Source organism: Cyanistes caeruleus, chromosome 34, assembly GCF_971803275.1.
Source record: "Cyanistes caeruleus chromosome 34, bCyaCae1.hap1.1, whole genome shotgun sequence".
NCBI lineage: Eukaryota > Metazoa > Chordata > Aves > Passeriformes > Paridae > Cyanistes > Cyanistes caeruleus.
The window spans coordinates 508,641-520,956 of NC_141735.1; the positions used below are offsets into that span (position 1 = coordinate 508,641).

At 69.3% G+C, this 12,316-nt stretch overlaps 1 protein-coding gene across 4 annotated transcripts in view; it reads right to left on the reverse strand.

Annotated features, from left to right (window-relative positions):
• Positions 1-12,316, reverse strand: part of HCFC1 (host cell factor C1) — a 30,276-nt gene that overhangs the window by 3,860 nt on the left and 14,100 nt on the right. For all 4 annotated transcript variants that reach the window (XM_086870970.1, XM_086870968.1, XM_086870969.1 and 1 more), the window contains 12 exons: positions 11,737-11,897; positions 10,876-11,073; positions 9,613-9,843; positions 8,825-8,929; positions 8,103-8,325; positions 7,000-7,142; positions 6,259-6,397; positions 5,339-5,544; positions 2,814-4,614; positions 2,323-2,501; positions 1,376-1,799; positions 450-875 (listed from right to left, as the gene is read on the reverse strand). In XM_086870970.1, the coding sequence (XP_086727096.1) occupies positions 450-875; positions 1,376-1,799; positions 2,323-2,501; positions 2,814-4,614; positions 5,339-5,544; positions 6,259-6,397; positions 7,000-7,142; positions 8,103-8,325; positions 8,825-8,929; positions 9,613-9,843; positions 10,876-11,073; positions 11,737-11,897 (4,236 nt within the window). The remainder of the gene's footprint in view (positions 1-449; positions 876-1,375; positions 1,800-2,322; positions 2,502-2,813; positions 4,615-5,338; positions 5,545-6,258; positions 6,398-6,999; positions 7,143-8,102; positions 8,326-8,824; positions 8,930-9,612; positions 9,844-10,875; positions 11,074-11,736; positions 11,898-12,316) is intronic.

A 12,316-nucleotide genomic window follows, 5' to 3' on the forward strand; every position in this document is an offset into this window, starting at 1 on the left:
CCCCCATCCCCCACCCCAGAGTTCCCCACCCACCCAAATGTGAGCGGGGGGGGGGAGGGGTCTCAGAACAACCCGAGGGGGGGAGGGGCCCAAAAAGGGGTCCCAAAATCCCCCCCAAGAGACCCCAAACCCCCTCCAGAAGCCCCAAATCCCCCTCAAAGGACCCCAAATCCCCCCAAGCCCCCCCAGGTGCCCCCCAAACCCCCCCAAAGGACCCCAAACCCCCCCCAAACCCCCCCAGGTGCCCCCCAAACCCCTCCCAAAGGACCCCCAGGTGCCCCCAAACCCCCCCAGGTGCCCCCCAAACCCCCCCAGGTGTCCCCAAACCCCCCCAAACCCTCCCAGGTGCCCCCCAAAGGACCCCAAACCCCCCCCAAACCCACCCAGGTGTCCCCCAAACCCCTCCCAAACCCCTCCCAACCCCCCCCCGGTGCCCCCCCGTGTCTCACCGTCCCCGGGGGGGGGCAGGAGGCTGCCGGGGGTGCCCCCCCCGGGGCCGCTGCCCAGCTCCGCGCCCCCCAGCCCGTTGCTGTCCCCCGCGGGGTCGTTGAGGCTGTCGGCGGGGGCCAAGGCCTCGGTGGGCAAATGGGGAGGGGGCGCGGCCGCCGGGGGGGGGCCGGCGGTGGGGGCGGGGGGGGCCGGTGGGGGCGGGGCGGGGGCGGGGGCAGCGCTGGGGGCGGGGGCGGGGGCGGGGGGAGGGGTGGAGGCCTCGGCCAGGTGCTGCTGGTGCTGCACCAGCGCCGCCAGTTCCTGCTGAGTCAGCACCAGGGGCAGCGCCCCCCCCGCGCCCCCCGCCCCCTCCGACACCCCCAGGGCACCCCCGAGGTCCGTGGGGCCCCCCCCGGGCTCGGCGGGGTCCAGGGGTTCCGATGTTCCTGGAGGGGGGAGGGGGGAGGGGTCAGTTCAAAATCCACCCCTCCCCCCCCCCACCAGAACCATGGGGGCCAGGACCCCCAGGACCCCCCCAAAACACCCTCAGGACCCTCAGGACCCCCCCAGGACCCTTTCAGGACCCCCTGACTCCCCCCAGGACCCCCCCAAACCCCCTTAGGACCCCCAGGACCCCCCAAACTGACCCATGACTGCCTGCAGCATGGCCTGGATGACCAGGGGTCAGCTTGGGGTCACCACCACGGCCATGAGACCCCCCCAGGACCCCCTGACTCCCCCCAGGACCCCCCCAAACTGACCCATGACCCCCCAGGACCCCCCAGACTGACCCATGACCGCCTGCTGCGCCGCCTGCAGCACGGCCTGGATGGCCAATGGTCACCACCACGGCCGTGAGACCACCCCAAACCCCCCCCAGGACCCCCAAACCCCCCCAGGACCCCCCAGACCCCCCCAGACTGACCCATGACCCCCCCAGACTGACCCATGACCGCCTGCTGCGCCGCCTGCAGCACGGCCTGGATGGCCAGAGCCTGGGCCTGCGCCTCCTCGCTGGCCGCAGCCGCCGCCGCCGCCTCGGCCGCCGCGGTGACCGCCAGCTCCTCGGGGGTCAGCCCCGGGGGTCCCCCCGCGCCCCCCGCCTCGGCCAGCAGCTCGGGGGGCAGCGCCAGCCCCTCGGCCGGAGCCCCCTCGGCCGCGGCCGGCGGCAGCACCACCACGGCCAGCGGCTCCGGGGACCCCCCGGCATCGCCCGCCCCCGCCTCGGCACCGGGGGGGGACGGGGCCGGGGCCGGGGCCGGGGCCGGGGGGGGGTCCTGGGGTGGGTGGGGGTCTCCGGGAGGGGTGGGGGTGGAGGCTGGGGGGGTCTCGGGGGGAGCCGGGGGGGACTCGGTCAGCGATGAGATGGTCTGGGGGGAGAGAGGGGGGAGGGGAAAGGTTGGGGGGGGGGGGGAACAGAGACCCCCTCCCCCCCCCACCCCGGAATGGGGCCTCGGTGGCCTCTGGTCCCCAAAAGCCCCCCCTGAATGTCCCCAAAAGCCCCCCCTGAATGTCCCCAACCCTCCTCAATGTCCCCAACCCCCCAACAAGCCCCCCCCAGTGTCACCAATGTCCCCAAACCCCCCCCACAGGGTCCCCAAATCACCCCCCAAGCCCCCCCCGCAATGTCCCTAAGCCCCCCCGAATGTCCCCAACCCCTCCCAATGTCCCCAAACCCCCCCTCAATGTCACCCCACTGTCCCCAAGCCCCCCTAAATGTCCCCAACCCCCCCCAAACCCCTCTCCAAGCCCCCCCCAGCCCCCTCAAACCCCCCCTAAACCTCCTGAAGCCCCTCCCCAAGCCCCCCCAGCCCCCTCTCCAAGCCCCCCCAGCCCCCTCAAACCCCCTCTAGCCCCCCCAAAACCCCTCCCCAAGCCCCCCCAGCCCCTCACCGGCACGGCCGGCCCCGGCGCTGGCGTGGACTGAGTGACCGTGGTGACCGCCCGGGCCTGGGGGGCTCCGCTGGGGCCGGGGGGGCTGGGGGTGCCGGGGGGGGGCACGGGGGGACCCCCACCCTCGCTGGGGGGGGGCTCCCCCTCACCCTGACCGTTGGCAGCCGGCGGGGGGGGGTCTGTGGGGACAGAGAGGAGGGGGGGGGTCACAGAGGGGAGACCACCCACCCAAAATAGGGGAGGGGGGATTTGGGGAGAATTTTGGAAGAATTTGGAGAAAATTCTGGGAGGATTTGGGGGGGATTTGGGGACAGTCTGGGGACAATTTGAGGACAATTTGGGGATGATCTGGGGACACCCTGGGGACATTCTGGGGACAATTTGGGGTCAGTTTGGGGACAACCTGAGGACAATCCAGGGACAATTTGGGGACACCCAGAGGACAATTTGGGGATAATTTGGGGACACTCTGGGGACACCCCGAGGCTGACCTTGGCTGGCGCCCATGCTGGCCGTCACCGTGGTGGCCGTGGCCGTCGTCCCCGTCTCGTGGGTCTCGCAGGGGGGGTTGGAGCAGGCGCGGGGGGGGCTGGTGACACCCCCGGTGACGCCCCCGGTGACACCCCCGGTGACGCCGGGCGCTGGCACCCCCTCAGCACCGCCCTGGCAGGGCGGGGACGCCGCGGGGGGCTCGGGGGTCCCGCAGGGGGGGTTGGCACCAGGCTGGGGGGACCCCCCTGAGCCGGCGGCGCTGGTGGCCGTGGTGGTGGCGTCACCCGGCCGCGAGCCGGCGGTGGCCGTGGTGGCCGTGTTGGTGGTGCCGGTCTCGTGGGTCTCGCAGGGGGGGTTGGAGCAGGGCTGGGACCCCGTCACCGTTGTCACCGCGCCGGGCTCGCGGCTGGAGCAGGGTGGTGGCACCGCTGGCGTCCCCGGTGACGTCCCCGCGGGCTCCGGCGGCGGGCGCGAGGTGGCCGTGGTGGTGGTGGCCGTGTTGGTGGTGCCGGTCTCGTGGGTCTCGCAGGGGGGGTTGGAGCAGAGCTGGGACCCCGTCACCGCTGTCACCGCTGTCACCGCTGTCACCGTTGTCCCGCTGTCGTTGGCACAGGGTGGCCGTGGCGCCGTCACCGTCACCGCGCCGGCCGTCCCGGTGTCGTTGCCGTGCGGTTGCCGCGGCGCCGTCGTTGTCACCGTGTTTGTCGTCCCCGTCTCGTGCGTCTCGCAGGGGGGGTTGGCGCACACCCGCGTCCCCGTCGCTGTCACCGCCGTCCCGCTCTCGTTGCCGCGCGCTTGCCGCGGCGCCGTCGTCGTCACCGTGTTGGTGGTGCCGGTCTCGTGCGTCTCGCAGGGGGGGTTGGCGCACACCCGCGTCCCCGCGCCGCCGGGGGTCTCCCCCACGCCCACCTCGGGCTGTCCCCAGGGCGCCTGGCACGGCGGCGCGGTGACATCCTGCCCTTGGCGCGCGGCGACGCCGCCGGCGCCGCCCTCGGCCGGGCACAGCCGCGCCGTCATCGTGGTCCCCGTGGCCGCCGTTTGCTGCGTGGCGCAGCCCGGACCCCCCAGGCGCGCCGGGCCCGCCGCCGTGGTGGCCGTGCCGGTGGTGCCGGTGTCGTGGGTCTCGCAGGGGGGGTTGGCGCCCAGCTGCGACCCCGTCACCGCCATCCCGGTGTCGCCGGCACGGGGTTGCCGCGGCGCCGTCGTTGTCACCGTGTTGGTCGTCCCCGTCTCGTGTGTCTCGCAGGGGGGGTTGGAACAGAGCTGGGACCCCGTCACCGTCACCGCGCCGGCCGTCCCGGTGTTGTTGCCGTGCGGTTGCCGCGGCGCCGTCGTCGTCACCGTGTTGGTGGTGCCGGTCTCGTGGGTCTCGCAGGGGGGGTTGGCGCACACCCGCGTCCCCGTCGTTGTCACCGTGTTGGTCGTCCCCGTCTCGTGGGTCTCGCAGGGGGGGTTGGAGCAGGCCCGGGGGGGCGCTGGCAGCGCCGTCCCCCCGCCCGTGTCCTCGCACAGCAGCTGCACCTGTCCCCCTCCCGTCCCCACCGTGGCCACCAGGCTGGTGGTGGCCGTGTTGGTGGTGCCGGTCTCGTGGGTCTCGCAGGGGGGGTTGGAGCACACCAGGGTCACCGTGCCGGGCTCGGCCGCCGGGGGCTCGGCCAGCGCGGGGCCCCCCGAGGCGGCGGCCGGAGGGGCTTCGGCCGTGGGGGACGCCAGGATGGACACGGGGAGGTCGTGGACGGGCTGGGCCTCCACGCCGCTGGGCGTGGTGATGAGCGTCACCTGCGTGGGCTGGGACACCGGCTGTGTCCCCACACCGCGTCAGGCAGGGGACGCCGGGGGGGCGGCTCGGGGGTGTCACCACCCCCCCCCGGATTCCTGAGTGCCCCCAAATGGTGTCGGTGGCGCCTCAGGTGTGGTGATGGTGGCTGTGCCCGGTGTCACCAGGGAGGTCACCGGTGTCACCAGTGTTCCCCAATGTTGTCTATGTCCCCAGTGTCCCCCCAATGTCCCTCACCTGCACGGTGATGGTCGGTGTCCCCAATGTCCCCCCAATGTCCCCAGTGTCCCCCCAATGTCCCCCCCAGTGTCCCCTCACCTGCATGGTGATGGTCAGTGTCCCCACTGTCCCCAGTGTCCCCCCAGTGTCCCCTCATCTGCATGGTGATGGTCAGTGTCCCCAATATCCCCAATGCCCCCAATGTCCCCAGTGTCCCCCCAATGTCCCCAGTGTCCCCCCAATGTCCCCAGTGTCCCCCCAATGTCCCCAATGTCCCCCATGTCCCCCCAGTGTCCCCTCACCTGCATGGTGATGGTCAGTGTCCCCACTGTCTCCAATGTCCCCACTGTCCCCATGTCCCCAGTGTCCCCAGTGTCCCCTCATCTGCATGGTGATGGTCAGTGTCCCCACTGTCCCCAATGTCCCCACTGTCCCCATGTCCCCAGTGTCCCCCAGTGTCCCCCCCAATGTCCCCAATGTCCCCCCAGTGTCCCCAGTGTCCCCCATGTCCCCCCAGTGTCCCCTCACCTGCATGGTGATGGTCGGTGTCCCCAGGCCGCCCCCGGCCGCGGTGGCCGTGATGGCCGCAGGGTTCAGGACCTGGCTCGAGAGGGTGGCGATTGTCCCCAGGGTGGTGATGGGCGTGGCCAGCGAGGCCGTGGCGCTGTGGCCACCGGCCCCTCCCGCCAGGCTGGTGGACACCGTCCCTGTCACCGTCCCCAGCGTGGTCACACCTGGGAGGGACAGCACGGCCGTGAGTGACCGCCCACAGTGACCACTGGGTGACCACAGAGTGACCAGAGTGACCACTGGGTGATCACAGAGTGACCACTGGGTGACCACAGTGACCCCAGGGTGACCAGAGTGACCACAGAGTGACCACAGTGACCCCAGTGACCACAGAGTGACCCCAGAGTGACCCCAGTGACCCCAGAGTGACCACAGAATGACCCCAGTGACCACAGAGTGACCCACAATGACCCCTGGCCACGAGTGACCACCCCAGTGACCCACAGATGACCCCTGGCCACGAGTGACCACCCCAGTGACCCACAGATGACCCCTGGCCACGAGTGACCACCCCAGTGACCCACAGATGACCCCTGGCCACGAGTGACCACCCCAGTGACCCACAGATGACCCCTGGCCACGAGTGACCCCAAAGTGACCCACAGATGACCCCTGGCCACCAGAGTGACCCCAAAGTGACCCACAGATGACCCCTGGCCACGAGTGACCCCAGAGTGACCCACAGGTGACCCCTGGCCACCAGAGTGACCCCAAAGTGACCCAGAGGTGACCCCTGGCCACGAGTGACCACCCCAGTGACCCAGAGGTGACCCCTGGCCACGAGTGACCACCCCAGTGACCCACAGATGATCCCTGACCACCAGAGTGACCCCAGAGTGACCCACAGGTGACCCCTGGCCACGAGTGACCGCACTCACCGGTGGTGCCCTTGACCACCAGGGTGGTCACCGTGGGCTTGACAGCCGAGACGGTGACGGGAGTGACCAACCGGACACCGCCCATGGGCACCGTCCGCAGGATCGTGCCCGGCTGGCCTGGGGCCCCCTTCAGCACCACCTGGACACGGGGACACCGTGGGGACACCGTGGGGACACCGTGGGGACACCGTGGGGACACCGTGGGGACACCGCTGGCACCCAGGCTTGTCCCCAGTGTCCCCAAATCCCCCCAAAATCCAAAATATCCCCAATGTCCCCTATGTCCCCCAATGTCCCCAAACCCCCCCAATGTCCCTAAAGTCCCCAAACCCCTCAGTGTCCCCAAACCCCCAAAATGTCCCTCCCAATGTCCCCAAACCCCCCCAATGTCCCCCCCAACAATGTCCCCAACCCCATAATGTCCCCCCAATGTCCCAAATCCCCCCCAATGTCCCCCCACAATGTCCCCAAACCCCCCCAATGTCCCCCCCCAATGTCCCCAACCCCTCCCAATGTCCCCAACCCCATAATGTCCCCCCAGTGTCCCCCCCAATGTCCCAAATGTCCCCAAACCCCCCCAATGTCCCCTCCCAATGTCCCCAGCCCCATAATGTCCCGCCCCAGCGTCCCCCCCCAATGTCCCAAATGTCCCCAATCTCCCCCAATGTCCCCAACCCTGCCAATGTCCCCAACCCCCCCGATGTCCCCAACCCCCCCGGTGTCCCCCGCGTGTCCCCTGACCTGTGTCACCCCCTGCTGCCCGTGCCCCCCGCCCAGTTTGGGCACGGCCGTGATGATCTTGGCGGGGGTCCCGGTGCCCGACGTCATCACCTTGGTGGTGATGATGGTGATGGGGGACTTGATCCCGGGGCTGCTGGTGACACCTGGGGGGACACGGGGGGACATCAGGGACAGCAGGGGACAGCACGGGGGGACATCAGGGGACAGCAGGGGACAGCAGGGGACACGGGGGGGGCATCAGGGGACACGGGGGGGGCATCAGGGGACATCAGGGGACAGCAGGGGACAGCAGGGGGGACAGCAGGGGACAGCACGGGACAGTGGGGGACACGGGGGGGACATCAGGGACAGCAGGGGACAGCAGTGGGGACAGCAGAGGACACAGGGGGACAGCAGGGGACATCAGGGGACAGCAGGGGACAGCAGGGGACAGCAGGGGACATCGGGGGACATCAGGGAACATCAGGGGACATCAGGGGACACGGGGCGGGGGACATTGGGGGATATCGGGGGACATTGGGGGACATGGGGGGCACCCCCCAGCCCCCGCTGCTGCCCCTGAGCAGGCGGTGATGGGGGCTGGGGGGGTTTGGGGGTCTCAGGGATGATTTGGGGGTCTCAGGGATGGTTTGGGGGTCTCAGGTTAATTTGAGGAGGGGTCTCACTCACCAGTAGCCCCCGACTGGGTGATGATGGTGACATGGGGATGGTTTTGATGGGGGTGGGGGTTCCAGGGGTGGGGGTCTCAGGGATGGTTTGGGGGTCTCAGGGATGATTTGGGGGTCTCAGGGGGGTGTCAGGTTAATTTGGGGAGGGGTCTCACTCACCGGTAGCCCCCGACTGGGTGATGATGGCCGACATGGGGATGGTTTTGATGGGGGTCTCAGGGATGGTTTGGGGGTCTCAGGGATGATTTGGGGGTCTCAGGGGGGTGTCAGGTTAATTTGGGGAGGGGTCTCACTCACCGGTAGCCCCCGACTGGGTGATGATGGCCGACATGGGGATGGTTTTGATGGGGGTCTCAGGGATGGTTTGGGGGTCTCAGGGATGATTTGGGGGTCTCAGGGGGGTGTCAGGTTAATTTGGGGAGGGGTCTCACTCACCGGTAGCCCCCGACTGGGTGATGATGGCCGACATGGGGATGGTTTTGATGATGGTGGTGGTCCCGGGTTTGGTGGTGCTGGGGGTGACGCTGCTGATGCCCAGGATGGTGGGGGGCTTGGCCGCCCCCGCCCCCGCCTGCGTGCTGGTCAGGATGGTGGTGGGCTTCCCCTCCCCCGACGTCACCAGCTTCAGGATGGTCCCGGCGGGGAGGGGACCCTTGGTCTGCGGGGGGAGGGGGCGGTCAGAGGGGAGGGGTCACTGGGGGGGGAGGGGGCCCTTGGTCTGCGGGGGGAGGGGTCAGTGAAGGGGGGAGGGGTCACTGGGGGTGGGGAGGGGTTATTGGGGGGGCAGGGAAGGTGGGGAGGGGGTTTGGGGTCAGTGGGGGGCTGGGGAGGGTCTCAGGGTGGTTTTAGGGGGGTCTCAGGAACTTGGGGAGGGGTCTCTATGATTTGAAGGGGGTTGTCGGGGATTTTGGGGTGTTCTCAGGGATTTTGGGGTTCTCAGTGATTTGGGGAGGGGTCTCAGTGATTTGGGGAGGGGTCACCTGGATGATTTGGGTGACGGGGCCGCTCGAGGCCTGTCCGGTGACGGCCGAGGGGGGGATTTTGGGGGGGTTCTCAGGGATTTTGGGGTGTTCTCAGGGATTTGGGGAGGGGTCTCTGTGATTCTGGGGGTTCTCAGTGATTTGGGGAGGGGTCTCGGGGATTTGGGGAGGGGTCACCTGGATGATTTGGGTGACGGGGCCGCTCGAGGCCTGTCCGGTGACGGCCGAGCTCTGCACCGGTTTCGTCTGCACCACCGACATCACCTTGCCCAGGTTGGAGATCTGGGGGGGCCACGGGGGGGCTCAGAGACCCCTCCCCAAAAAAGGGAACCCCCAAATCCTGACCTTTGAGGGGTCTGAAAGCCCCCGGGACCCCCAAATGAGGAGGGGGAAATTTGGGGTTGTGCCCCCCCTTTGGTTCCTACACAGCCCCAAACCCACCCAGGACCCCCCAAATTGGGGTCCCCCAATACCCAGAGCCCCCCAGAACCCCCCAAATCTGTGTCCCACCCCCCCAAATCCCCAAACCTGTATCCCCACCCCCCCAGCACCCCCAAATTGGGGTTCCCCCCACCTCAAGATCCCCCAAATTGGGGTCCCCCCACCCCAACTCCCCCAAATTGGGGTCCCCCCACCCCCAACTCCCCAAATCGGGGTCCCCCCACCCCCAAATTGGGGTCCCCCCACCCCCAACTCCCCCAAATTGGGGTCCTCCCACCCCAACACCCTCAAATTGAGGTCCCCCCACCCCAAGACCCCCCAAATTGAGATCCCCCCCACCCCCAACTCCCCCAAATTTGGGTACCCCCAACTCCCCCAAATTGGGGTCCCCCCACCCAAGACCCCCCAAATTGAGGTCCCCCCACCCCAAACTCCCCCAAATTTGGGTCCCCCCCACCCCCCAACTCCCCCAAATCGGGGTCCCCCCCTCCACCCCGAGACCCCCGGGTCCGTGCCCCCCTCACCAGGGCGCTGCCCCCCGGCACCGAGATGGGGCTCTTGACCAGGGTGATGGTTTTGGTGACCCCTCCGACCACGGTGGTGACCACCTGGGCCTGCTGGGCCACCGTCACCGTGCCCGACTTGTGCACCGTGATGATCGGCCTGGTGGCCGCGTTGGTGGCCGCAGGGGAGCCCCCGGCCGTGCCCACCTGGGCGGCCGCCGTCTTCAGCATCCGCGTGGCCGGGTTGCTCACCTGGGGAGGGACACGGGGGGGACATGGGGGGGACACAGGGGGACACCGGGGGGACATGGGGGGGGATATGGGGGGGACATGGGGGGGACACAGGGGGGGGACATGGGGGGGACACCGGGGGATATGGGGGGGACATGGGAGGGACATTGGGGGACACCAGGGGACATGGGGGGGACATGGGGGGACATGGGGGGGGACATGGGGGGGGACATGGGGGGACATTGTGGAGGGGATATGGGGGGACACCAGGGGACACCAGGGGACATGGGGGGGACACGGGGGGGACATGGAGGGGACACCAGGGGACACCGGGGGATATGGGGGGGACATGGGGGGACATTGGGGGACACCAGGGGACACCGGGGGACACCGGGGGACAGGAGGGGACACCAGGGGACATGGGGGGACACAGGGGGGATATGGGGGGACATGGAGGGTACATGGGGGGACATGGAGGGACACCAGGGGACATGGGGGGGACACGGGGGGGCAGGAGGGGACACCAGGGGACATGGGGGGACATGGGGGGACATGGAGGGACACCAGGGGACATGGGGGGACACGGGGAGGACGCTCGTGAGGGTGATGGTGGCACCTCAGGGTCACCTTGAGACTCTTGGGGTCACCTTGAGACCCCCTGGTGTCACCCCAGGGTCACCTTGAGAGTTTCAGTGACACCATGGGGTCACCACAGGGTCACCTTGAGACCCTCAGGGTCACCATGAGACCCCCAGTGTCACCCTAAGACCCTCGGTGTCACCCCAGTGTCACCTCGAGCCTCCCAATGTCACCCCAGCCCCTCCAAGGCCGCGGTGACACCACGGTGACACCAAAGTGACAGTGCCACCACCACCCCCAGTCCTCCCAGTGCCACCCTGACCCCTGGGTGACCCCAAGGTGACACCCAAGTGACAATGCCACCACTGCCCCCAGCCCCTGGGTGACACCAAAGTGACAGTGCCACCACTGCCCCCAGGTGACACCACGGTGACACTCAGGTGACAGTGCCACCACCCCCGGGTGTCCCCGTACCATGACAGGTGACGAGGCCACCTTGACGGTGGCGGGCAGGGTGGTGGCCCCGGGGGTGACGGCCACCGTTTTGACGATGGTGGCCCCCGCGGGGACGCTGAGCACGGTGGGCGCCGACGCCGGCGGAATCTTCTGGGTGGCCGCGGCCGCCGCCGCCAGCGCCGCCATGCCGCTCATCTGCGGGCTGCTGCCAATCACCTGCGGGCACGGGGACACCTGCGTCAGCCTGGGGACACCTGGGGACAGCTGGGGACACACCTGGGGACACCTGGGGACACACCTGGGAGAGCCTGGGGACAGCTGGGGACACCTGGGGACACCTGGGTGAGCCTGGGGACACCCGGGGACACCTGGGGACACCTGGGTGAGCCTGGGGACACACCTGGGGACAGCTGGGGACAGCTGGGGACACACCTGGGGACACCTGGGGACACCTGGGGATACACCTGGGGATACACCTGGGGACAGCTGGGGGGAGCTGGGGACACCTGGGGACAGCTGGGGACAGACCTAAGGACACCTGGGGACACCTGAGTGAGCCTGGGGACACACCTGGGGACACCTCAGGACACCTGAGTGCATCTGGGGACACCTGAGTGCACCTGGGGACAGCTGGGGACACCTGGGTGAGCCTGGGGACACCTGGGGACACCTGAGCACACCTGGGCATGGCTGGTCATAGCTGAGGACACACCTGGGACCCCTCCCTGTGTCCCCCAGGTACCCCCCACCTGTCCCCACCTGTCCCCAGGTGTCCCCCCACCTGTCCCTGGGTATCCCCCACCTGTCCCACCTGTCCCAGGATGTCCCCCCCTGTCCCCACCCTTCCCCAGGTGTCCCCCCAGGTGTCCCCTCGCTCACCGTGCCCTGGGGGCTCTGGCTGGGCACCACCATCCTGACGCCGGCGGGCAGCGATGTCACCGTCACCGGGGCCTTGCCGGGCCCGGCCGAGCGCACGGTGACCAGCGGGGGTCCCGCCGTGCCCGCGGGGGTCCCGCTCACCTTCAGCACCGCCGGCACACCTGGGCGGGGAGGGGACACGGGGGGGACATTGGGGACACGGCGGTCAGCCCTGGCACCCGCAGAGCCCCCCCCCCCGTGTCCCCAAATGCCCCCCCAATGTCCCCAGTGACCCCAATGTCTCCCCAATGTCCCCCCATGTCCCAATGTCCCCAAGTGTCCCCATTTCCGCCCCCCATGTCCCCAATGCCCCCTCAATGTCCCCCAATGCCCCCCCAATGTCCCCCATGCCCCCCCCAACGTCCCCAGTGTCCCTCCCCAGTGTCACTCACCAGGTCCCCAATGCCCCCCCATGTCCCCCCAATGTCACCCCCATGTTCCCCAATGCCCCCCCATGTCCCCAGTGCCCCCCCGCTGTCACTCACCGGGTCCCCCCCCATGTCCCCAGCGCCCCCCCGCTGTCACTCACCGGGTCCCCCCC